Below are 27,744 nucleotides of genomic sequence, written 5' to 3' on the forward strand. Positions count from 1 at the left end.
TCCTGCTGCCATGGTTCTGGCTCTTTCAGGAAAGCACAGGAATTGAAAAGACTAGGGAAACTGCTTTTAGCTAGTTTCCTCGACATATCGCGAGCACACTTCCTGTACCGTCATAGCAATATCCTGGAAGAGAGACTGTTATTGCACAGCCAGTTTATGAGTAACTGTAGCAGGAAAACTACAGCAGAATCTTCACCTCCTGGGAAAACCAACAACCAGTCCTCATGTGAGGTAAAACATGAAAAACAGGAAATAAAAAGAAAGTGAACAGAGTTCCGCTCGCTCGCCCCCATACAGCATCCCCAACAGCTGGTTTCAGGATAAAAAATTCCTTGCTTCCCTAAAGCGACTACTACTTACAGAAAGGATTCTTCACCTTCAGAGCATTTCCTTTCCTTGAGAGATGACCTTAATTACTTTAGTTAAACGAGGCAGAAACTGACCAGAAAATCCCTACTTTTCCTGTAAAAGCAGGGGAAGTGTAGGAAAAAAAGGACTGGCAATCCAACAACAGATTAAAGCTGAAGCTCCAATGTGCATGCCAGCTTCCTTCTACCCTCTGCCTCTCAGTGAAAACTCTTATTTGAGTTTTTGTAAATTTATGTGCTTTCTGCTTCTTTCAAGTTGAAGCTCAGTGCCATATTTACTCTTCATTAAGACTCACGAATTAAAACATGCTAGTTTTAACTAAGCTCCTTACATACTTTCTCAGAAGCAAGGCTGTTGCAGCGCTCAAAGCTGTCCACGCTTCCCAGGCGGCCTCGCATTCTGTTGGCTCCCTGCAAGAAAAAGGCAAGTAATTTAAGTTGGTCTTCTTCTTCTTTGTCTGAAGGTTAAATGAAGATGGCAACAGCTGTGCAGGTGAACGCAGGACAGTTCAGGCACGTGACATAAGACCACAGACCAGGATTTTAGAAGCAGTGACATCTTTAGCTGGCAAAACTGTCTTCAGTCACCCCTGCTCCCAGGAGTTTTAAACCTGCAGCTCTGTTGTCTGAAGCAACTGAGTATTTCTTGATCCATTTGAGGCAAAATGGCTGAACTGGCTTAAACAGCTGAGTTCAAAAAGCTCCAGACTTCAGTACCGTGCACATACTGCAGATAATGGATGCATCTAACATACTACAATCTAAACAGAGATTTTACTCCACATCTAGACATTTCAGATAAATTAATTCCACCTCAACAAAACTAATAAAAGCACTACAACAGGGAAAAAATACTCTCTGGCTGCAAACCCAGCCAAATGGCACCAGATAACAGACAAGTCTCTTCAATTTTTAACACAGACAACTCTGAGGCAAATTTGCTAGAAATTAGAGTTAGCAGATCTTTGCCAAAATTGTTGAGTCATCTGGTTCCACAGGAAGCGGTGACAGAGCCACAATGCTTTTGACTACCTTCCACTCCTAACTAACTCTCATGAAACATGGGAGATGTCTATTGTTGGATACTTGCAACTGCTGAAGTTAGTTGCTTCCAGTACCTTATCATGGGAAAAACAGTCTAGGTTTCAGGAAAAGCAGGTAGAGATCCTCATGTTATGCTTGCAACTACTGAGAAAGTTTTGTCACCATCAGCAATATTTATTTAGCCTACTTTTTCTTGGTAAGGTTTATTTTCAAGACTTAGAATGCCCAATGCACACTCTGCCTAACGAATCTCTGCAGTGACCCTTACAATAAAACAACAGCAAAGAATAACTTGGAATTTTCTCATTAGCTTTAAAAAGACACACTTCTGGCACTGCAAGAAGGGCTTTTTCGTTCAGACAAAAACAACAACAGAAGAGGTTAGTGCAGCATGGGCTAGAAGAAATCTGTTCATAAGGTCAATCAGAGGTTATATTTATTTTTCTGAGGTACTTCATTAGGAAGGCACAGCCTGTTTTCAATTCAAACTTGACAAAAATAAGATCAGTCCAGCAAAACAAGAGAAAAAGCAACAATCCTTTGGGACCAAGGGAAGCCAGAGCACAGAACTCAGCATGTTTCCCTACAGTGAGCAGCTACACTCTCAAGTAGCTTAAAATGTCACTTGATGCTATTTAACTAGCTAAGAAGCCATCCACTTAAAGTGTTCCTAGGTATTTGGTTACTATATACTTATTTCTAATTTTTCTAAGATTGATGCTGACAGTATATGTCATATGACTTTCACTTTTTCCTTAAATCTTTCTGTCTACAAAAAGATGCTGAATGCCTTTTTAAAAAACCAAGTTATGCAATAATTACCCTGTGATTTGTAGCTGGCTTAAGGAGGAGAAAACCCACCACATCAATAGGTATTTGGTGCCTAAATACCTTTAGGAATTAGACATGATCCATCAGGCTTGTTGTAATAGCCTGATAAAGAATTATTGGAGCAGTTGTTGTGTAACACACATATGCCATGCACGTAACACACAGCATACATGCACAGAGACACTTGTCATACATACCTGCTTTAACCAAATCATTAGTGGTTAATCTGCACTGTAAATTATTAGACCTGTTCACTAGGATATGTAAGGGTAGGACAAGTGGTAATGATTTCAAGCTAGAGAAGGATAGATTTAGGTTGGACATTAGGAAAATGTTCTTTATTATGAGGGTAGTGGATCATTGGAACAGGTTTCCTAGAGGTGCTGGGGGCCCTATCCCTGGAGACATCCAAAGTCAGGCTTGATGGGGCTCTGTTGTAATGAGACGTCCCTACTTATTGTAGGGGTTTGGACTAGATGACCTTTATAGGTCCCTTCCAACCCAAGACATTCTATAACAATTCTATGAAAACTGTTATTCCCAGTGACGCATTCCTATTCCACAATCACCGCAGGGTTAATGACCCACCATCAGAGTTAGATCACTTTCCAGTCATGTGCCCTTTAGATGTGGAAAAAAAAAATCCAACTCAGCATAGGCATGACTGTAGCTGTCAGCATTTGATGATATTCCAGACTGCTGAAATTATCCAGATCATCTGACAGTCATTGCTCTCTTTGTGCACTCTTCAGACCAAGTTCCTAGCATGTAAACCTTGCTACACAACATAGGCCAGATCTGACCAGGACAGTTCTAAGGCTAGCTTGAGTCTGAAGTCAAATTCATATCCAACCATAAGCACAGACAGTTTTAAGGATTCTCCCTGGTATGTAATACTTTGCCTCCCTGTAAGGGTTATGCCCCATATCACAAAGGATATATGCCTCCCATAAAACTATTTCAACATATAAGGGCAACCAAATGGACACCACTCCTGCACGGCGCCTGGGGCATCAGGAACTGTCAAGACCTGACACACCTGCTCCTTGTGGAAAGGGTCTACCTGCCTGCCTGCGGGTGGTCTGTTCTGCCCCAGGACTCGAGACTGGCTGAGCCCAGGCTGGCACGCAGATGGGATGATGCATTGCAGCACCTGAAACTGCACTGGGTCACCTTAACCTGGAGAGGTGTCACTGGACAGCAAGGGGAGGGGGGCTTCTGCCTCTGTTGAAATGAGCTGGAGATCACTGGTAGCCTATGGGCACACTATTCTGCCCCTCCTGTCATTTGGAAGGCTACTACCTGCCAGATCGTCCTGGGACCCCAGGGGCGAAATAAAGGCTGAAATCTAACTGTTCTTTCAAGAACAGATCGCTGAGACCCCTGTCTGCTTCCAAAGAAGAAAGGAGGAGCCACCACAGTAGCCCAGCTGAGCTGAGGACAGCACAGGGCTGAGAACCACCGCCCCGAAGGAGCTGCCGCGCTAGTGAAGCCAGGGATGGAGCTGGGGAGCGCCCGAGCTGTCACTGCTGCTACCTTCAACGTGTCAGGAGTGTAAGAACCCCATCCACAAACCTACCCTGCTTTTCTCTCTCTCTCGAGTTCACTTCCTATTCTCACATGCACAACGGCGATCCCAAGGGGGCGGGGGGGGGAACTGCGACACATTCTAAATTTTGTACACCTTCGTTTTGTTTATGAAGTATCAGCACATATAAACCCCCCACTCAGTGTCCTCATTCCCTTTTTGAGCAGAAGTGTGTACAACCTGTGGGGGGCTTTTGACAGGTATCAACTAAAGCCTAAGGGGGAGTGATTAAGTGCTCGAATGCCTCCTTGTTCTGTTTTTGAACCCTTACACTCCTTTATAGGGAACATCTGTGGCATCCTACATTTCCAGGTTACTTTATGATATGCCACTATGAGCGGCAGGACAAGTGCACCTTAGGCATTGATTTAGCATGCTACTTTCAATTAGTAGCAGAAGGAACTTAATTTTACTGCTCAAAATGGTATTTGGACCTCACCATCCAGTATTCACAGTTCATCCCACTTTTCTCTGTAACACCACACTGGATCCCAGGCACCCAGCCCTCTTCAGTTACTCTTCTATGTGCCTCTTCTCTGCTTTCAGAACTCTCTCTACTGAGCAGAGGACACTAAGCAAACTTATTACTTAAAGGGCTATTTAATATGAGAGGCTATTTAATATAATTAAATATTAATATAATGTCTGCAATTCCACATCATACCTGGCTAGAAACACTGAGATGAAGAAAGACTCACATTTTTAAAAACCTATTGCCTTTCTTCCCCTGGAAAAGTGCAATTTCGTTACTCTTTTCTAAAGACTATTTATGACCAATATTAATAATTTCAGCAATGAGAGGTAAGGCATTTCTTCCCAGAATAGAAAGATTCCAGTTTATGAGCCTCATTTAGCCACTTATAAAAAAAAAAATAAATTACGTCTCTTTATGGGATCACGTAACCATCCTGACTATTTTCTTTTATTCTCAGCTAACTCACTTGCCACCTAGAACAAACATTCAAAATAAGTTGCCATCTTTTCCATCTGTTTGTGTGGCCTTACCATAAACTTTCTAGCAGTTAAGTCACAATCAACTCAGCTATAACCCTCAGATTGCACAACAGGGATATTGCTTCAATTAAGTGTTTATCAGACTGAGGCCAAAAGCAAAATAAATAAAAAAAAAATCTGACAGGTCTTTACTGTAAAGGATACCTAGGAGAGCTGCTGAAAATGAATCGTTAATCTTACCCTTGAGAAGATATTTTCCAGAGAGCTGGTCAAGGATTTCTTGGCCTTGTTTTTCAGAATGTCAAGTTTAAACCTGCCACCACTGGTGGTGCTTTCTGGAATTGCACTGTTAGAAATGGTCTGTTGAAATGAGTAGGGACACAATTCAGTTTTAACAATTCTTTTTGCAATTGCAGACCTCCAAAGAGTAGAGCTGAACAAAGTTACATAATAAACAACATACCCTTGGCCTCTGTTAAAAAAACCAAACCAAAACTCAAACCCCACACCCACAAAAAACCACACCATTAAAGGCACATTTCATCCCTAAAGACTACCTTGTAAAAGCACATAAATTTAGTAACACTGTTACCCATTTCCTTTGCTAGGTGAGTTTGGAGTTTAAACTGAAACCAATGCCCTCTTCATACTTACTCCCCCTAGCAATGACTATTCGGAAACGGGGATCAGGGAGGAAGGAAAAAGACAGGAGGTATCCTCAGACTGTAAAGGAATCTAGACTTAAAAATTATTGTTGCCTTTTGTCCCTCCCTTCTTGCCCCCCAAACATAAAAGAAAAAGTCCTCTGAATTACAATACCCAGCTTTCAGCTATCCCTGATGAACTCCACCAGTGGCCTTGCTACCATGCAAGGTTACATTTGAATAGGGTGGGAGGAGGAAGAGGAGTAACACAAAAATAAGCTTTACCGATGGGGCTTCACCAATGTGAACGTGTGTTTTCTGCTTAGTTTCACAGAGTTGGCGTAGATGTAAGATCACAAGTTCATTTTCTTCCTGGTCATTCTCAGGCTTCATTTTCTGTCAGTAACAGCACATAAAAGAAAACAGCTGTCTTTCAAGTCATGATTTGCTTATTTTCCCCTCCATACATCTGGCTGATATGCCAGATGCTGGAGTGTGCTATTCATGCATCAAACTGCACTTCTGCTGGTGTGTCATCATACTCCTGAGCAAAAGAGATCAAAACTTGTCATATGCAGAATGACACAGGCTGAAGAGAGGAAGGAGTCTTAAACACAGACATTTTGTTTTCTAAGGTTGTCTGGCATTGTATAGCCTTATAAACGGAATAAGGAACCCATCCAAAAGAGGTGCTCCCTTCTTCAGGCAGCCCAGTCTTTGGAAGCCTATATTCTTGGATACTTCATCTGCTTCATACACTTTCTTACATATCTCATTTCAGAATAAGCCAAAAGAGCATTTGCAAACCAACCACTTTTTTGGATCCCTGCATAGCTTACCTGCACTCAGCTAATTTCCATATCTCTTTCAAGCAGGGAAATGCATTTAAAGGGGAAGAGCTAAGCTTAGAAAATAAGCACTCTGAGTATGAACAGAGAACACCTCAGCAGACTTGGGAACCGAGCTTTTCCGATAGCAGTGTATCATGCATGAGGTTATGCTGGAGCATGCTATTTCAGTATGATGTTCGATGGACAGTAATAAATTCTACATCAACTGCATAGCAAAACATAACAAACCATCAAAAGAAAAAGTATCCAGTCTGTCTTATCATGGTCTTTTTAAAATTTGAGACAACAGCTTTTAAGACATTACCTGGACACGTTCAAAAATGTCTGCTTGCTCATTATCAGTTAGGGATGACAGATGTCTCTGAATCACAAGCTTGGCTCTTGGTGGATAGAGTCCTGAGGAAAGAAAGGAAAATTAAAACTTCTAGATTCTCACCTGGTCTCTCAAAAACTTTCCCAAAAAAATGGCAGTAGAAGATAAAAGCCTGGATTTGAGTTTATACACATTTAACATAGAAAGTTGTATATCTGCAGTATCCATGATACAAAAGACTTCAGGTTTTGCTAAACCACCGGGTTTTGTCTCCTTTATTAAGCAGTAAAAAACAGAATTATCAGTAGCTAAGCAGCTGGCTCCTGTGCAAAAAGTTGATCTCCCTACTCCACTGATGCATTTTGTCTTAGTATAAAGAGATCACTAAAATGGAAGCCTGAGAACTGTATGGGAGAGGAGGGAGCGAGAAACAGATCAGGGATGTAAACGGAAAGACACCTGATTTACATGGTACTCAGAAGTTTTCAGACGCTTTTAATTGAAAAGTTTAGATGCACTTCTACACGGGGAAAGGACAGGGTAGAGGTGATACCAGAGAACTGAAGACACTTAAAAGCAAGAGCAGTTTAAAAGCCATAATAATATAGAATGCCTGATGTTCAATAAAACACACATTTGCTCACAGAGCTTGGTATAGGAAGTTGCAAAAACTGTGGGGAAAACAAATCCCCTGGATCAGATGAAGATGTGTGTTTTTCTATCCAAGGTAGGTATCATTCATCGAGAATTACAATCAGAATAGATCAAGATTTTCCAAAGTCATGAAGCCCTCGGTTTGATTATGTTTAACTTCTAGACTCGAAACAGAGCAGAAAGATAAAAAGAAAGGGACACTAAAGTAAATCTTTTAGTCACTAAGTACAACGTTTGTGAAACTAGTATTATGGTGATCAAGTTGTCACCCTGGAAGAGATTTTATTTTGATCCTGGATACTTAACCCAGGCTTGCAAGTACCTGTACTCTAGGCAGTTTAAGTATCTTGAATACAGCAGCCTCTATAAGTTTTTCACTGAGAGAAGACTTTCCTCGTTAAGCTTTATCACTTCTGAGTATCTGTTGTAAACCCAGAAAATAACAGTCACAACCTCACAGAATTTCACTCCACTAGATTTTATACTTGGCTTTTCATCCACCAGAGGGAGGTAAGCAGCAATAGCGACTTTTAGTGAATGGGAGAACTAGCACTTACCAGCACCATCATCACCAGACCAGAAGACACAAGACATTGTAAGGTACTAGGGTGTTTTGTATACAATACTTTACAAGAAGACATAGTGGAATGACAACAAAAAATAGGATCCTGCTACCAAATTAAAAAAGAAATTCTATCTGTAAGATATTTTGCATGGATTCGGGAATACCTCTCTTTCAGAGTAACTACAAAGGTTTGTGTATTGACATTTGAAGCCAGGTAGCCTTAACATTCATATTAGGTATTAATATCCTAACTTAATGATTTATTACCCAGGATAGAATCAGATTTTGAAATAAGAGAATAAACATAGAGGTAGAAATAAATAACCTCATATAGGAAAGAATAAACACATGAGAAAGCAAGATTCTTTCTGACCACAGCTATTTTTTTATTACCCAGGTTGAAAGCATCTTCAGGCAAAAAAAAAATTAAAAAATAATATGATCTGGTGAGTTTTTCTGCCAGCTTAATATCTAAGAGAGGTATCAACAATGAAAGAGTATGTATTTATAACAAAAGTTAGACTATGTTCAGTTGCAATATCATTATTGCTATCATCTACACATGATTACAGACACTGCTAAGTGATGGTGAGGATTGCTCATTGGGATACTCTTCCCTCTGTTTTTACACTGTTCAATTTGAAAGCACATGGTTGACACACTCAAAATTAACAGATATAGTAAAATTCTAGAATAATCAGAAAAGCACAATGAGGAAAAAAACTCAGCTACTACCTTCAATTCTTTCACATAGTTTGTGCAATGAATGCATCGGGCAGGCCTCACAAAGTTTTATCTGTGTCTTGGCATTTTGCAGAGCTGCAGCAGTGCTAAAGGCTTGTTTCAGGGTAAGCATGACTTCATCAACCTAAAGGGGATGGAGGGAAAAGACAGGATATAAACAAAAATGCATGCCACATACATCAAATTAGATTTATAAATCACCTCATAGACAAGTGATTTACAATAAAAAACCAAACCCCTGTTTGCTGTCTTCTAAAGAGACCAAAGTTGTATTCCCAGCTTTTCTGTCTTGTGTGAATGCTCACCATGTTCATCTAGAAAGTGTGATTTTGAATATCTCAAGTGCAGCTACTCAAGCCTACTGGGCATTCAGTTGCTGTTTTAGAAACTGATTTTTTGGTTTGATTATATGCTGGCTAAATAAAAAAAACCCCAAACACCACCATTAATTTATTTTTGTTTAGCTTCAAGTTTCTCCTGTAGACTGCACATGCTCCATTTCAACACTATTCCTCCCACTGCAGTACCATTTTAGAACAAAACCCCACAGACTGATCCTGCTGGCAGACAGAAGCTTCCCACAGCAGTTCACTTTTCTGCAGGTTACTAGACTGGCTTCTAGGCTCCTTAATAACCACCAACTTTAAGTACTGGCAGGCTGCCTTGCAGCCTGCCCTGATCTTTCCTCTGCCACTACCATAGATATAGCAGTGCTATGATCCCACACACCAGCACTGGAAAAGATCAGCTTGTGTTCAAGAAAGGTCAGGGTGAGAGTATTTCTTCACAGTCATTAAAATACACTCTTCAACCTTATATACAAAGCATTTGGAGTTCCCCTGACTGTATTTTAGGGGAATACACCACTTATTAAAAGCTGTTTTCCATGAGTCTTCGCATTAGAATGGAAAGAAGGAGGCAACAGCTTGACAATAATTTTAGGAAGGAAATCAGTATTCTATTTCAGAACCAGGTCCTTGCTCTCACCTGTCACTTTTTAAATATGCAGGAAGAAAGCTGAAACATTTAAGACCAAAATCATACAGTCTAAGATTGGAAACATACAGACTTTTTGAGGGGCTGTCACTTGTGGGAAAAAAGAAAAAAAAAAGACAGAAAAAAGGGCATCTGAATGTGGAAAATTTAATGAATTTGTTTTCTCATAAGTTTAGGACTGGTTTATTCATTTATTTAAACCCAGAGTTTTAAGCACTACCAGTAATTTTTGGGTGCTCTGTCTTCTTAGCAATAAAGCAGGACACTGAACAGTGAACATCTATCTTGCAACACAGACTGGCAATTTTAAAAGTTGGCAACAGATGGAAGATGCACTGAACACATGCGTTATGACTAGACTGAAATGAAGAGAACTGTAATACAGACTGTAGCCAATTTTAGAGCAGAAAAGGTTTACAGCCCATATACAAAGACTGCTGACATAGTCTGTCTGGCAGCTCAGAATCTGGAAAGCATTACGTTCTACAACTCTGCTGTGCCACAGTCAAACTGTCACTAGGGTCCAAGTGATTGCACTTGAAAGTAGCTCAAGAATGTTCATTTCGTATTGCAATTGGGGCATACCCACACATACCAGTACTAGAATATGTAAAGAGGTTAATCAATACTTGGTTTCCTTATACACCACAATTTAAGTCTTCAAATTACGCATCATCAGATGTATTAGTAGGTCAGATGTAATATTTGCTGTTAGTACAAATATAGAGCTGATTTCATAGCAAGCTCCCATTTTGGTAACAGTGCAGCCTCAGCTACCATTGTACATCTAGGACTGTTAGGTGTTTGAAATGTTATTGACACAAAACTGTTCACTCTCAAGCTAGTCAGTGGATTAACAAATTACATTTTCAGCTTTCCAGAAGAGAGGTTTTTAAGATTAGCTGAGAAAGAGTTAAAAGCTGTTAGCACAGCCATCAGGAACAAACATGCTTCCCAACAAAAACCAACTTCTTTTAAAGTGTCAGAGCTTTAATATAAAAATGTAGTAGCCTAAATTATCTCTTGTACACTTAATAAGTGTACAAGAAGCTACTGTGTCAGTTAAATCACTGGCACCTGTAACTGCATTAGATTGATACATGTCCAACGCCCTTTTTTATAGTTACACCCACCCACATTATTGTTTTCTTTTCCTCTGGTCAGGTGCTGCTATTTTCTTCTCCAGAGGAGCAAAAGAGACTACAGAGAAAATGCTAAAGACTCATGCAGGCTAAAAACACATCCACAATCAGGCTAGTAACTTAAACCCTACCCTGGAAAGAATTGCTTGGGTTGTGTCCTTAGCTTTGTCACTGATTCAATATATATAATTACATGTTTAAAGGGGAATCAGGTGTCTCAACAACTAGAAATGCAAGAGCTAAACTCAAATATAGAGCCCAAATATGCTCACAGTTTGCATGTGCGAACTCATCTATCCACTTTCTTTTGTTATTGACATATGCCTCAGCAGAGTACCAGGATATGGTTGCATATCAACAGAATGTATGCATTTTCTATTCCATGTCTTCATACTCGCAACTGGGGTCTCACACCTGAGAAGATGTGACCACTGAGGCTCAGCTGATACAGCAGAATGACACAGCCAACATAGAGACTCCCATGGTTCAGGAAATGCCTAGAAATCCCCTGATGGAGAGGTTTGGATAATTAATAAATACTCACCAGAGACTCATTTGCACACTGGAACACATAGCAAACATACTGGCCTAAGCCAGGTTCAACAGATTCCCGGCAAATGAAGCCAAAGTGATCAACGTGCTTTATACCCTAAAAGAGTTTAAAACCAGCATTAGTAAGCCATTTTTTAAACAGGTTTAGTTTCTAAAGTGATCCTAAAAATACTTACCAGTCTCCAACACTCGCCAACACAGAATCTGAGAAACTATAAACACATACTTCTAATTATCTATTTTACAACTGCCATAGCTGTTTTTAATATTGCTTTTTTTTTTGCATTTAAACATTATGTAGAGCTCTTTACACAATCAAAACAAAAGTTAAACAGCAGTAGATAGACCCGGACCTGAATTTCTTCGATTAGGAAAACTGGATTTTCAGGGAAGTAAACAAGAGAGTCCTAGTTCGGATTTGGAACTGCCTCTGTAGTGAAAACTTTATGTAGTGAGCCCACGTTAAAACACAGGTTTGGAGTAGCATCAGGTCTTTGCTTTCCTGAAATACAAGTTTGGACTACACCAAAAAGACCAGGGAATGAGTGGTGACATGCAGAATTCCAACCAAACTCTTAAATAAAATTATTTGAGACTGAGTTACATACCAGAAGTTTCAATACTTGCTAAACATTACTACTGTTGTCTTCTTTCATGTTCCCAGCCTAAGTGCTTGACAGGGAACACTGTGTCGCTAAAAACAGCACTGAGAAGATCAAAGAGAGTTGCTTCCTAAGAAGCACGGCATTTCCAGTCTCATTCATGCAACATGACTCACTATTGTTAAAGCTTTTGCCAACGTTATTATCATCTGAGTATGGTAATAGATTTTCTCCAAAAGAAAGCCTAATCCCTCAAGTTCAAATACAACAGAGAGCAGAACTCTGTTGCTTGGATCCACTTCCAAAGAAAACACCTATGTCATGAAAGAGGAGAGAAGGAGGCAAAACAACTTGCTTGTCACTACAGAAAACACTCCAGACAAAATTGGTAACACACTACGTGACAGACTGAACATACTGTCACTACATACTGCAGTTTTTAGAAACAAAATCCCCAAAGTTACCTTTGTGCTACTTAAAAAAAAATTAACAAAGATGCAGAGGATTTCTAAGATGGCACAAATGGCATTTGTTTACCACAGTTCACACTGATCCTAACTTAACTGAACCCACTTCCCTGCGACACATAAGCGAAAAAGAACAGATGTGTACATGCTGCCCTCTGTTTTGCAAAGAAACCATATTTATTTAAGGCAGCTCAGTGAAATGCCAGTTCCCTCACTGCTAACAGTGCCCAAACAAGTCTACTGCTGTACGATTTCTCAATCTCCACAGGAGAACATTTGTGGGAGGAGATGGACGTGACACTTGCACCACTGAAGCGTAAATGGCACAGTACATTCCTCAGTTAACAGTAGCTCCCCATTTCTTTAAGTTGGTGGCCACACTTCTTGTGCCAAAAGAGCAAAGCTGTTTGTTTTTCTTGGTTCCTTCAAGTTCAGCAATACTGCAACAAGAAAACTACTACAGCTGTCTGACACTTGAGCTTAGACAGCACACACAAGGGTTTATCATCAATTGTATTTGTTGCACTGATAATTATATGGAGTGCAGATAATTAATTGAATGCAGTAGATCAACCATAATTAAGCTACAGAATAAAAATACCTTTATTAGACCAGATTAAAAGAATCCTGAATGCAAACTGAAGAGAACATCTCCTTTTCATCATTTGTAAAGCTTAGAAGAACAAACATTCCTAAGCAGCAGTCTCACAATACACAATAAATCACTGCCCTACAAATGCACAACAGAGAAGCCCTGTGGCTAGTGCAGAGTTCTTAGAAGAAGTACTGATGAGGCTTATGCAACCAAACCCTTAATCTTGAATAAATTAATGTTTCACTTCTATTGAGCATGGAAAAAAAACCTCGGCTTCTCAAAAGTAGCAGTTTTGCATTAAAAAAACCTCAACAACCAGATGAACACTTCACAGTATTGTGTCTGAGTTATACAAGCATGCAAAGAAACAAAAGCTTTACTCCAAATGAAAGTAAAGAGGTGGAGTGAAAAACTCCACATCCAGAGACCAACACACAGCATTACCTAACACTGTTTCCTGTACAGTTACTTTACTAATGGAAAGCTAGTTTTTGAAGGTTTACCATGGTCCTGCTGGTCTCCACCATGATTTAAAGTCAGTAGAATAAAAATTGTCCCTGCTTAAAAGCCTCTTGTTTGACTATTATCAGTAAGTACATGTAACCTAGGAGCCCAGTACACAGAGCTGAATATCATTTTTATTCAGCTTAATACACCCCACAAGCAGGAGAAAACTCAAGCTGCCTGCAAATTCTCCTTTCCATACCATTACTTTAAGAATGAATTTTGGCTGTATTTATTACATAATTTGGTCTAATGGTTTTCCTGCTTTACCATCGACTGAGGCCACATTTATTCCTCTACCAACATTATTTTTAACTCCACTCATTAACACATTATCTTCTACACAAAATTTTAGGCCCAACTACATTTGCTGCTCCACTTGGCATATTGGATACAAAATGCTTTTCAGGACAAGCTTTAGAGATCCCACATTTGCATCTTGGAGGTTCTGTAGAGCGTGCAGCTGCATCCAGTGCTGATCAAGCAAATGTGTGCCCTAAGTTCGCATCCATTTTTATTTCAAACACTTGAGATATGACATAAAATGTTAACAGAAGTATTGTTACGACTACTACCAATTTCACAGCACCTGCTATTCTCATGTTTAGTCTTCAGCTAGCTAATGACACTATTGCACTAAAAACAGCCACCTCTCCTGGCCACAGCTCCCAGGTGGGCAGGGGCTTGAGAGCCACCAGGACCCCAGAGAGGACAGGTGAAGAGTTGCTCTCTACAACTACCTGAATGGAGGTTGTAGTGAGGTGGGGGTTGGTCTCTTCTCCCTAGTAACAAGCAACAGGACAAGAGGAAACGGCCTCAAATTGAGCCAGGGGAGGTTTACATTGGCTATTAGGAAAAATTTCTTCACTGAAAGGGTAATTAAATATTGGAATAGGCTGCCCATGGAGGTGGCTGAGACATGCAAATGCAGTGCTTGGGAACATGGTTTAAGCATTGGACTTGTTAGGTTAATGGTTGGTAAAGTTAGGTTATAGTTGGACTTGATGATCTTAGAGGTCTTTTCCAACTAGAATGATTCTGTGATTATTATAAAGCTATTAATACATGATTATTTGAATAGACTGTTTCAATTCTGTAGTTTACCTTGCCTTTTTTCTCTACTAAGAGCAATACAAATTTTAGTTAAACAGAAGACTCAAGTTAACTGCCTAAACTTTAGTTCATCATCAAGATTTACAAGTATTGTCTAGTTCTTAATTTGTATTAGCACTGGTAGCAAAGTCATGCAAGACCAGATTTTATATAAGCATTAAAATGAAAGTACTTGAGAGTTAAATACAGGTTTTAAACATGTCAGGAAGTGTACTTTAAACTAGAATAATAATGTTTCAGGAGGACTGAAATTATGCATGTGCATAGTGAAAGAAAGGCAATAAAACAAGACATCGAAACAGAAAGTACCAAAAGTAGCAGGCACTGAACAAAAGCAAGACAGGAAGGTGAACTCAGTCCTAGCATTTAACCTTAACATGATACATTTATTCATTACTGGACACAGCTAGGCTCATCTTTTGCCTTATTCTCCAGAAGAAACAACAGAAGTGAAATGCTGTTCTTTTGGAGGGCTGATCTGATACTCTCCTCCTTTCACTCCAGAGGCTTTCACAAGCTTAGTTGCTCAGAGACAGCACACTCAGAGCATCCTAAATGGAGATTAAACTACTTCCAAAATTCTATCAAATGTTCTCCCAAAGCAGAACCATCTACCCTTTGTTTTCTGATCAATAACCAAAGTTGCCACTACCACAGGTCAGACTGGTTATTTTGCACTCATCTTTTCTGTACTTACACTGTTTGGAAATGACATTGTACTGCTTTTGTGCAGTATCTACTTGAAACTGCTACCAGATGAGAGAAAGGCCCAGTTTGAGAAATAATTGACACTCTTGTAAAGGCAAATCAGTACTTTAAGTCCACCTTAAGCATTTCTGAAGCAATCACAGTTTATAATCCAATTTCTTCAGCTGAACTCCCCAAAGCAGTCAACACATCAAACCTCATGCAGGATTTGCATATACGTAAGTCACAATCATTCAAAAATCCCCTTGCCCCCATCTTTTTCTTAGTTTTTTTAATTAAGGAGCCAGTAGGGTAAACCGGCAATTTACTTCCATTCACAATAATTTAGATAGGATAAACTGCTTCAAAATAAATGGCCTTTGAGACTGAATAAAAGAAAAGAGCACAGAATCCTGAAAAAGAATTCTAAATTTCTTTTTTTTTTGTTGCCAATAGATGAGAAAGACAATCCTAATGAAGAACAATTTAATTCCTTTTCTTCTGATACATGTTGCTTCTTATGAAAGCTTACCTGAGAACATGAGGAGATATCTTTAAAATTCTTTTCAAGCACAACAGATTTGGTGTCTGGGCTGATGAGGTTAACTTCAAACCTTCCGACCTGGAGGACAGAGGGTGGAACAGGGGGTGGAAAAAGGAAGTCTAGTTTATTATAGCCTCGGAGGCACACCATTAACAGCAACAAAAAATGTCACAATCTAGTATTTTCTTGTTCACAGAATACCTTCAGCACAAAAAGCAGGAACAAGAGTGCCATAATTCAACCTATGTTGAGTAAGAATATTTCAGCAAGAACAATATACTCAGCTGAATAGGAAAGAGAGTTGGAAAGAAGACAGCTTTTCTTCCCCTCCCTTTTCTTTTTGAGTTATTTCGGTGCAAAGATCACATGTTTGACAGACAATATTAAAACCTTCAGTAAACAATGTAGCTAAATTAACAGCTGCCATAAAAAACAGTTTTTGTGGATTAATTTTTTAAACTATATTGTAGATCAGCTGAGAAACTATGTTGAACTTAGGTTGATAACTTCTTATTTCTGTCATAACTTTTAAGAAAGCATAGGTTTTACAGCAAACTATCTTTCAGGTTTCCCTAACTGCTTTTCAAGCATATGGAAGGTATTCCATAGAGTTCAGGGAGTTTCTCAGCCAAATCCTTTTCATTACTAGTGATGACTGTGGCTTTCTAAAGGGCAATGCATTCTCACTTCAGTTAGTATTTCTCCAAGAGCATGAAAGGCAAGAATGATCTGTAAAGCAAATGGGAAGACAAAAATCCAGGCATTTAGTGCCCTGTTATTATAAGGTCCAAACAACTTTCCTTTTATGGGTCACCTCCTTTAAGTGTCCTTTTGTTTTCTCAACACAAGCTCTTAAGATGTCAAATGCACTCCAGACAAGAGAAGAAAATAACCAGGAGGTCTGAAGAAAAAGGCCTTCAGAGCAGAGACTGAGTACTCATCTTGGGAAAGACAAGCTACACATCAGAACAAGTTATCCTAAAGAGGCTGGCTCAAACATAAGTCTCTGAAAGCCTCATGTGAAGTTGTGAGTGTTTTTTTAATCACACAAAAAAGAGGAATTGTTCACATGTAAGTCTTCCTTAATTCACTTTTTGAAAGAATACTTTCTTTTTCCAGCTATGTCCTACCTCTCAACAACACCAGAACTAGATATGAAATGCAGATTTCCCTAGAAACCCTGCTCCTGTAAGTAATTACTCCTTAAGTAATTCCCTTAAAATTTGCCTGAGCTCATGAGTTGAGGTGACTTCCTAAAGGAAGCTCAGCTACCTGCATTCTGATCATTTATGAACAGATAAATATTTATGACAAATCATGAAACCATACTGGATCCACACTACTTATCTTGCAAAACTCAGCCTCAAACTGCACAGGGGAAGATATGGTGCAAAACCAACATGAAACTGTTCATCCTAGCACAAACCTGGAACAACATTGTCCTGTTCTTCTCAGAATCAGAGGGCTGAACATGACTGGGTGCACTTGCATGTCTTCTACGTGGTTGTATTTTCAAGTTTGTGTCATGAACTCTTCTTTGCATAACTGCAGTGACACTGCTGCACCGGGACCGAAACTCCTGCTGCTCATCAAAGCCAGAGTCCTCTAAAATTCGTTCTGGAAAGGAGCCACGAGTGCTGGCCAGGTTGGTCAAGTTGGTGTGACTGCCGACTGTAAACATTGCAGTATGCCCTGCAGTGTTATTTGGGCTGTCCAGCTCCTCAAATGGGTTATCTGATGGAGAAACTGGAACATTTCCTTCACATAGAGGTAAATCCAAACTTGACTCATTGTTCCGCTGCTCATTCAATAGTTTCAGGCGCTGACGCTCATGAAGGCTGAATTTCTCAATGCAATCATCAATTAGCGTGGCAGGAGCTTTCTTGTGAGTCACTGTCACCTTTCCACAGTACAAGACCTCAAACTTCTGAGAGTCATAGAAGGCATCTTCACTATCCTTACTTGGTTTGGCATCTTCTTTCAGTGCTGCTTTGGAGACTTGTCTTATGCTGCTGATGACATCAGGAACCTAAAGGGACAGTTTGAAAGGTCTGTTTAGTAGCCACAAATGAGAAAGCACAGACAGTGACACGACAAACATCAGTCAATTTAAGTATTTACCCAAGTTATTTCTCCAGTAGAGTGCCACTAGCTTCTTGTCTGACTATATAAAAATAGTAAATTCTAAATTCTGTATATTTGCAGCCCACTTCCCACATCAACATATCTTGCTGATACATTTTGCATAGGGCCATCAGTGTTTCTTTATTTTGCAGAACCAGATATTTGCAGTTGTGGAAGCAGTTTCGTGAAAGAGACCAACATACCCCATCAGTTTCAACTGACAGTTGAACAACAGTGGAATAGAGGCAACAAGCATATGGAAATTTTACCAAAGTACCACACACATACAATTGCATTAGCTCCCCTTTATTATCTACTACAAAAACCTCACCCCATGCATCCTATGTCATAGCTTACTTTAAGGTCACATTTCCCTGCTTTCTCAGTCATCATGCAACTAAGAAGCACACCCAAATCTCTCTTCTCCTCCATCATGCTTACCTACAGATTCCTACTATACCCTGCAAGGCAAAACTGCACCTCTCCAGTACAAACTCTCAATTTCAGCCCTCTATTACTCAGTCTTTTAAGGCCACATGGTTCTTCTTCCATTTTATCCCAACGATGCCAGGGGAATGTCTGCCTTCAGTAGCAACTTATTTAACATGCAAGCTCCTTTTTCATTTTGCTTTTGCTAAGGAAAACAAGGACTTGTCCAACTCTGCTGACCTCAGAGTGATTCTAGTTGCTCTTTTAACAGCACCTACCTCTGCTTAACCAAACCTCTTTCTCACCAGGTCTCACCATCTCTGTAAAGATAATGAACAGCATCTCATTACATGCATTGGAGACATTACTAGTGGCAATGGGATCAAGAGAGACTATCTATCTGATTTTCTTCATAAAACAAATCAGTTCTCAACACTCATCTAGTTCAGTGGAATAAATCAACAGCTTTTGTAGTCAGTACATTTGATAATTTATCTTGAAGTATTTTTTTCTATTAAAAACAAGACTCTAAAGTCACACCTTAATAAATAAACCATGCTCCCTACAGTATCTCTTGCTTTCAGTCACATAATACCAGTTGAAACTTGCTGATGAGGCAGTAACCTCGTCTGTCAGTACTTTTGCAAGTCACAGTGGAAAACTACTTCATCTGAGTTCCTGTATCCCATTATACACTCCTCAACCACTGGGCATTCAAATGAAATCTGCTTCCAGTTCATGTATTGCAAAATGAAGTTTAATAACCCTAAGATCTACTGACCGTTTGGCTTTCATCCCTGTAGATGCCATCATCATCTCAGTTTTCAATGAGGCTAAAAGTTAAGTCTTCATATGATACAGATATTAGAATGTTCTTTATCTTCACTTATTCTCACTACCAGGCTGCTTTACCATTGCCCAAGCGGTGCTTCCTCCTAGCCAGGCCAGCTCAGCTGGACATGGACAATTCTAACATCCTAATGTGCCAGCTCATATTTCAAGATGCAGCTCCTTTTCTACTGATCAGTCCTCTTATTCTTTCTATGGTCTGTACTTAAGTAAGCTCTAGAGTTTAAACCACTTAACATAGATCCACACAAACTAGCTGTCTTTAATTTCTCTTTTTAGAATCCAGAACCTATTACAGGACAATCCACTTTCACTCAAGCAGTTACAAATAATAATTCTATTCAAAATTGCATAAATTCTAGTCAACAAGAACAAACAATGTCAACTTTTAAATTGGCAATTTGGATTTTTTAAAAAGTGCACCATCACTTCCATCCCAATAGCTGGGTTGCACAACTTGCTCATCTCTTCTGAGCCAAAGACTGGAGAAGAAATTCTGAAGTACTTGCAATAATACCCAAATAGACTCTTAACACATGCTATCCCCTCACCTCTCCTACCAGCAAGTGTCCGAACAGTCTAACACACTACCAATTCTAACACAACAGGATTCCCCATCCATCTCCTCCTCTCTCACAAATTTCCCCCACAAGAACATACATGGAGTTTTAAGCAATCACAATTCTACTTTAAAAAAACACCCTACCATTTATCATTTGGTTTTATTTCCATCTTTTCCAGATTGTGCATATTCCTCAGTCACTAGTACTTGAGTCACAATTCTTGTTTCACAATCCCTGCTCCCTGTGTAGCTTTTGGTTCTACCTACCACATTTATTGCTGCAGTGTCTTCCTTTCAGCATAGAGGGATCCTAGCATTGGAGCTGAGGTTTCAGCTTATATTGCCCAACCAATCCTTATTCCCTGCTTTGTTTAGATAACCTTTTTTACAAGCTATGTTATCTGTTATTTTTAGAGTGCACTCTCATCAGTATTTACTTTTTTTCTATTTTTTTCCTTATCTACAGAACTGACATGATAAATCAAGGTGAAATATTTAGACCCATCTAGTCTCCATAGTTGTGAACAGTTTTCTTACACAGAAACGAAGAGAAAAACAACGTAACACAAGGTCATAAAAATGGATAAGAAATGTTTCAGATGGTCCAGAACCAGTTCCACATTCTCATTGGTTGTTCCACAGATTCTCTAGATAGTACGGTCTGAAAAACAGCTTCAGTGTAAGATGCAAGACAAGATACTAACATTGCTATTGATCTTTAGTGTACAGGAGTAACTGCATACCAGTGACAATGTGCCCAATGATTCATGATATGCCAGCCTATACTGTTAGACCTGATCCTCCCCACTTCCAGAGCAACACCAGCCTATCAAGAATCAAGTGCCACTGTTACCTGAAAATTACTTCATCAGATTAGAATATTTTCATTTAATGTTTTTACTTGAGGCAAAAACTGTAACTTGGATCAAGTGGAGTTAAACAAGAATTTTATATTTTCCTCAAATACGAGGTACAGGGAAAGTTGCACAATTATCAAGCATAGCAATAACCCCAATGTAGCTTTTTACAGATTTCTTTGGCATATATAATTATTTTTTAACATTTTGTTCCTCTCTATATCAAGAAACCCTAGTCACAAAAGTTTCACCATCAAAGTTGTGTAACTTTCCTGGATTTGGATACTAGGTTATTAACTGTTATGTTGAAATTGCAGGGAAAAGTTAGACAATATAGTAAGCAGAATGGTGATTTAAAAATACTGAATTAATAGGATGAAACTTCTGAACTGTTTTTAGAGTTCAGTTTAGTAATACCAAGACAGACTACTGAAACATTCAAAAGTTAAAGTGTTTCCAAGTTCCAGTATTTCCCAACAGCAGTGTCATTAAATTAAGCAGCCAAATGGGAGAAGTGGGATTCTTATTCCTGAAAGCCACAGGGCCATTGCAGATCTTCTCGGTCATATGCTACCAGCTGTTTCAGTAGAGCAAAACTAAATGGCTAAGAGAGTTATTTTGTTGTTTTTTGGTGTTCACCTGTATATAAAGAAAATAAATCCTTAAAATATTTAAGCAATTAATCTATTTAACATGCTCAGAATATTTGTCATCAAGCTCACTTCCAGCCCAAACAAACCCCATAGTGCCAGTGCCAAAACAATGCAAGAAGAGTTGATTTTCCCATTATTTTCCTCTCCCAAGTTACACAGTGTAGGGACCTATCCCTTTTTTCCAAATATTGCTGGGCAGAGAAAATGATGATGACTATGTCCCGAAGGAGTTGCACAGGGCATCTCAGGCAGAAAAATAGGAGCCTATGGCACCGTGACAGTTTTCAACCAGAAGGAGAAACCAGAAGTGCAATGCAGGCCATGCCTGGATGTATTATTCATGATGCTTCCCTAAACTCTTGAGGAGAAGCAGAGTGTTATATGAAGTGGAACAAGGCAGTTACCAAAAAAAATAGTATTTAAAACTACATAGTGATAAAACAATACAAGCTTGTTAGACATAGCCAGTTTATACAAATTAACGTTACTAGCATCTTAAATTGACATTTGAAATGTTAATTGTCCAATATATTGTATTTATTGACCATGGAATGTAAAAAGGCTTATTAATTTTTTACTTCAAGTGAAGAAGAGGATGAGCTCCCAGAACAGAAGCTGCAAGGGCTTAAGAGCTAAAACCCACACACATCACCAGGCAAAAACCTGAAAAGTTTTCAGAGCAAACAAAACCCCTGACAAACTTCATTAATAACTAGATAGATATAGTCACTTATTTAGATGAAGGAACTACACAATATATTTACTGAAATATGGAACAAAGCACAAAGCTTTCTCTAGTACAAGAGTATCCTCATGCTTAAACAGCTACAGATAAATCAAACTCTCTCAGGTATTAATAAACTGCATCCAAACAAAATGGATGCAAGAGCTTCAGGTGAGCTTTCCTCCCCTCCAGGATTTCAAGAGCTGCACATGCCTGTCAGAAGACAACAGTACCATGTGAGCTTTAAAGACCCTTGAAACAGTGCTCATAGTTAACTCCTGTATCTCTGAATAGACCCAAGAGAATTAAGAAGAGCAGAGATGCTTCTTCAGGTCCTGTATCAAAACCACCACAAATGCAAGAGGCCAAAAAGACAATGATGGACAGTGGGCACAAATACAAAACTAAACCTGTGATACTAGTTCAGCTCCCCAGTGTGGGGAACACTCCAAAACTTGCTTGAGGAAGGAAAAAAACAAAAAGAAATGAAAAAAAACCAAACTAACAAAAACAACAAAAAAGCCCTACACAAACACACCCAAAACCACCAAAAGCAAAAATCCAAGACTGTGAGTTAAGAAGCAAGTAAGAAGAGCTTTGTAATGACATTAAAGAGGTAACATTTTACTCTAGGGAAACAGGATCTAGTAAGTTCAATCAAGGAGAAAAAAAAAAAAACAATACTTGGGAATTTAAATTAAATTTATTATTTATATTTGAGCAGCCTAAGATTTTATGAATCACTCTTCAAGCAATTAGATCCAATTCAATAGGTGGTGATACAACAAGCAAAGTCAGCTGTTCTCAAATCAGAACAGATGGTGCTGGTGGAGTTCTGCATCACTTACAGTAAGATTCAGCTCTGAATATGTAATGCAAAAAGCAAAGTGTGATAGGTGTTACACTGTCACAACTCCATTCACTACAGACAGTAGAGTTTTGGTAAGCTGAAACTAATGACAGCATCAATTTTACCCGGCTGGTTTCTATTCCTATCTATTGCACCTTACACCATCTTCACCCCACCTGCCCCTTGACCTTTGTTATAGACCTTAGGACCTACTGCAGTACATTGGGCATTTGGCCAGCTAGTGTAGAATAAGGCTGCAGTACTTCACCAGGTCTAGAAGATAGATATATTAACACCAGTTCTGCAACTCATGGGCACCATCCAGTTCTGTCCCTTGTGATTAGATCTACAACAAGGTCAACATATAATGGAGAGAAAACACCTTCCGCATGCACAAATAGCACACTATGCACAGCGCACGTGAATAGTACTGCCAAGAACTACTATACATCAAGAAACTTCACTGTTTTCAAGGCAGAAATACATCTCCATGTTGGAAATGTCAGTTTAAATGGTAAAACTAATGCAAGCTCTTTTAACTGAGTTGGTTAAAAACAAAGAGAGGACTACAGGAAAATAAATAACTTCAAATTAAAACCTTATTTGCATGCTTTCTCATGTCATGTGACTAGGTTTTTGTTAACATTAATTTCAACTTTTATCAACCCCACCTTCAAACCCCTCAAAATGCCCTGCAGTTATGAGGTGTTTATCACCAATATATTGAAGTTGAAAACGTGAGTCCATCAGGTGTACTAAATCACGCATGCTGCAGCATAACACTAGAACACTTGGTCACAACTCTAGAAAAGGCAGAGTAACTCCCTGGTGACACCGCACATTTTCTTGAATAGCAGTAACAGCAGTGGAAGCAGTAAAAATATATATATATATACACTCTTTGCATTTGCAACAGCCTTCAGTGAACAAGGGTGGAGCTCCCCTTTTTGCTGCAGGGATAACATTCAAATGCATTCCGCAGTAATTACTGATCAGTGCTTCAATCTTAACCCAAACTTCAAACTTTCATGCTACACAAAGAAGAACAAAATTTGCTTGTTGTATAGTCAGTACTTCCACAGCTGGACAGAAAATCACTGTGCAGAGAAGCAGCAGCTCTTGTTAGCTAGTTTCTAGCTTTCACATGGAAAATTTCAGTCTGGAATTTACTAACAAAGCCAAGCACCTCTTCATACCATAAGGCTTATAAACATTAGCATGACTGTGAAGTACTAATCTAACAAACATGCTTAACAAATCTGGCTACTTAATGACAGCAGCTCTAATAAGGTGCTTATTTTCAAAGCAAGGAAGAAGCTCAGCCCCTCTCACCCCATCACCCCACGAGATGCAGTGCCAGATCCTTTCCACCACACAAAGAGGTGAGAGATGAATGAACCTCACACTTGCATGTTGGGAGCAGTCAGTACCTTCTGCTGTGGGACCCAGTTCAGAAGCACAGGCATGTCCAAGCGAAACTGTCACCGACCTTTGGTGTCATGAACATGAGGACTCAAGAAGACATTCCTGGGATAAGCGAGAGCAGAAAGATCCCTCTACTCCTCTGCTCACAAAGAGCTGGCAGCACTGTCACAGCATTTCCTCAGGCTCCACATCTCCAGGCGATATCATGGCACAGCCAAAGCTCCGCGTGACAACCATTACACTTCAAAAGCCAAGCGCTTCGTGACTTGGGCCTGGAAGCACCTGCACTGCCTTGGGTTTGGATAACGAGACCCACTCATGACCTAGGCTATGTATATTTAAAAATGAACAAAAGAGAAACAGGATACCATCCAGAAATCAACACCCTGTGCTCTGGTAATCAGCAAAACAGCTTGACATCCATCAATTAGAAATTAGCGCAACATAAGAAAAAGATTAGGAGTGATGGGACACAAGTCTCCTCTCAGTTAGCATTAAGTTGCATACCCAGGATCTCAGAGAACCCAGCCACAACAGAGAAACAGGAACAGAGGCAAAATAAGCCACATATCACATCCTGCTATGTATCAGGCATTCAACACCAAGGCAAAGGCTTTATCTTAGACAAAAACACACCTAAATGTGAGCCAAAGTGCAGATATCAATGACTATTCTCAACCAGAAGCAAGGGTGGGAAAGGGAAAAAAAAAGATGTTTTAACGGTTATGTTTTTCTGCCATCCAGTTAGTACAGCACTGATCATCTGGACCTTTTGTACTTGTAAATCTATAGCAGTCTGCTGCTTCACATACTGGTGACAGTGCTCCATATTTAGCAGCTTTCACCATTAAAAATGCATATTTCTGATCAAGAGATAGGAGACCAGTTCAGAGTGATTCAATTTATGCAAACAAGCAATTTGTTGACTTTGTTTACACTACAGAAATTTAGAAACTAGAACAGAAAAATCTGTCTCCATCAGCTGACTTAGTGCTGAAGGAATACCAACCACTTTCAATTTTACAGGAACGAGGAGGATTTGTAACCAAGAAAAATGCTATAATAAAGGGAAACAAATAACAGCCAAATCACTAAGCATTTCTATAATTGACCTGCACTTAGTGTACCTCTAAAAACAGTTTAGAAAACTCAAAGTCATGTTCCCAGCAGGCAGCATCTCTTATCAACTCTGACTCATTCTGCTACAGGTCCAAGCTAACACAACACAAGCCCAGTAGCAGGAAAGCTGGAACACAAGGGCAGGCAAAGAAAGACCCAGTGAAAGCAGTATTAGGAGCTTCAAGCTGTTACCCTTGGCAGCTAGTCCTTTCACACTTCTGCTGTTCTCTACAGGTTCATGAGTGTAGCCAAAGCTTACACCAACAACAGAAAACACAAAGAACAAGCAAAAAAAATTAAAATTGCATACAGTTAAGTTTTACTTTCAGGAGTCAGAGTCTTTCTCCTATTCACTTAGCTATTTTTTTAATCAGGTGACTGGTCAGGACCCAATTAGGTTTGTTTCTAAAGAACTGCTACAGAGCAATACACTTTATTCTGGACATTGAACCTCATGTCATATTGGGGAGTCACAATCTTGCTGAAGACAAAGATGAAAACTACCACTAAATCAGGCTAAGAAGAAAGATTTTTAGATAGGCAAGCTACAATAAAACAAAATTCAATTCTCAAAATAACTCTTACTTGTGTAGTTTTTATACAGTCAACAAACAGGAAAAAGTCTACTGGAGTTGCACAGCTTATGCTTAGAGAACCAACCACATTACCTAATTTGCTACTGGAATCTTGTAGATCACCTAACACTTTCTGTGTGCTACACAGATGCTGCTTTGCCAAGTATCCAAATTTAAATAAGCAGCATAACGATAGAAGGTGGATCAAGTTACTTAACAGGAAAGAATGTGCAAGAGTTACAAGATTGTTTGGATGCCTGAGCAGACAACAGATGCCTTTTTTATATTGCATACAAGCACTCTACAGTGGTATATTAAAGAACAGTGACAACACAGGCCAACAGGAACATTGCTTCAAGTAAGGGAAGTTCCTCCATTCAGTGTTTTGCTCTTCTGTTTAGGCCAGTCAGACTGATGCTTTTCCATCTCTCAGATACATCTCACATTCACTCTACTGAATAATTTGTAACCCATAGATGTATGAGTACTGAGCTGTCACAACGATCCTAAAGTTCTTTAAATATGTGGAACAGTAAGTCTCAATTCACCTACCAGTTATATACTTTGGGCATATGCAAGTACTCTCAAGTTTGTTTCCAACTTCAGGACATAGTTCCCAGTGAAAGATTCAGCAAAGTACAGCTTGCTCGTAACACCACTGCATCTTGAACTTTTCAACTGCTTTAACTCCACTTTTTTCAAACTATGAAAGCACAAATCCAGGTATTAACTAGGCATTTTTGGCCAAAACCAGCATTTTTAACTTAATTTGGCATTTCATTTTCTAGTAAGAGGTTTATTAAAGAAGATGCTGGTTTTAAAAACTCCATCATATTTAACACATACTCTATTTTTAAAAGGGTTTGCCCGAGAAGATAAGGCTGTCACATGGATCGTCCCAAACAATGAATACATTCTCTGCATTCATTTCCTTTTGAGAAAAAAAAATAGCTACAGCTGGAGAGCTCATTGAGGTATTTTGCCCATTTATGGTCACTATCCACTTCCCAAATACAAATCAGAAGATAGTGAACTTCAGTTGAGCAGATTTAAAGTGCAAGTGCTAAGACTGAGAGAAGTGCTTCACGTACCATGTTTTAAAAAGTGGGAAGAGTTCTTTAATTCAATTCTAGATAGAAGCTCTCAAGATTTTAGTTTAAAACTATGAACTAAGATTTTGACTCCCTATGAAATGAGTACACTTTGGAAAGTCTGTTTTTCCCTAGTTAGTAGACCAAGGTTTCAGGATTCATGCATGGCAGACCATGACAACTCCTGAAGTGCCTATCAGCCCAGATTTGGTTGAAGACCACCTGCATCTGATTTCCATGGTTGCCACCACCTTTATAAACTTATTTTCTAGAATAATTACCTACTTGTATCACAGGAGGAGGAGATAAGAAGTTAGCAATTTTGCACTCACTCTAGAAGATGGGAAAAATTACACTCTACTCAGTCTAAGAGATCTAGCAGATGTCTATATACATGGTCCTGAAAAGGCCAGGCACTGAAATAATTTAGCCCCCTTATTGAGGCTAGAAGTTCCTCAGTGACACAAAACCAAGGAGTTAGGTATTTTCATATTTAATGTTTTCCCAGAAACTCCTGACTGCATTTCTGAGAAAATTCAGACTACAAGCTTTTCATAAAAAAGTATCTGCTTACAGAAAGGTGGACACCAAAAAACAGTGTCAAGCAGCAGGTGAAAGCAGAGACCAAAAAAAAGTTTCTACTGGGTTCAAGACTCCTTTTCTCAAAAAGACATTCACTAAGGAACTGTGGAAGACAAATGTACAGATTTTTATCAGACAGTGTGCAG

General features: G+C 39.3%; 1 protein-coding gene across 2 annotated transcripts in view; it reads right to left on the minus strand.

The window, feature by feature from the left end:
- Nucleotides 1-24,272, minus strand: part of TBC1D4 (TBC1 domain family, member 4) — a 52,995-nt gene extending 28,723 nt beyond the window's left edge. The window contains exons 1-9 of one of the 2 annotated variants that reach the window (XM_010003493.1): nucleotides 24,237-24,272; nucleotides 17,185-17,787; nucleotides 15,747-15,836; nucleotides 11,239-11,343; nucleotides 8,548-8,680; nucleotides 6,585-6,676; nucleotides 5,715-5,825; nucleotides 5,026-5,145; nucleotides 705-779 (exon numbers count right to left, since the gene is read on the minus strand). In XM_010003493.1, coding sequence (XP_010001795.1) covers nucleotides 705-779; nucleotides 5,026-5,145; nucleotides 5,715-5,825; nucleotides 6,585-6,676; nucleotides 8,548-8,680; nucleotides 11,239-11,343; nucleotides 15,747-15,836; nucleotides 17,185-17,787; nucleotides 24,237-24,272 — 1,365 coding nt within the window. Of the gene's footprint in view, nucleotides 1-704; nucleotides 780-5,025; nucleotides 5,146-5,714; nucleotides 5,826-6,584; nucleotides 6,677-8,547; nucleotides 8,681-11,238; nucleotides 11,344-15,746; nucleotides 15,837-17,184; nucleotides 17,788-24,236 lie in introns of those variants that run through there. The other variant, XM_010003495.1, reaches the window with a different exon arrangement.
- Nucleotides 24,273-27,744: the final 3,472 nt, after the last annotated feature.

The sequence above is a fragment of the Chaetura pelagica genome, unplaced genomic scaffold (genome assembly GCF_000747805.2).
Source record: "Chaetura pelagica isolate M959 unplaced genomic scaffold, ChaPel_1.0 scaffold106, whole genome shotgun sequence".
In the NCBI taxonomy this organism is placed as follows: domain Eukaryota; kingdom Metazoa; phylum Chordata; class Aves; order Apodiformes; family Apodidae; genus Chaetura; species Chaetura pelagica.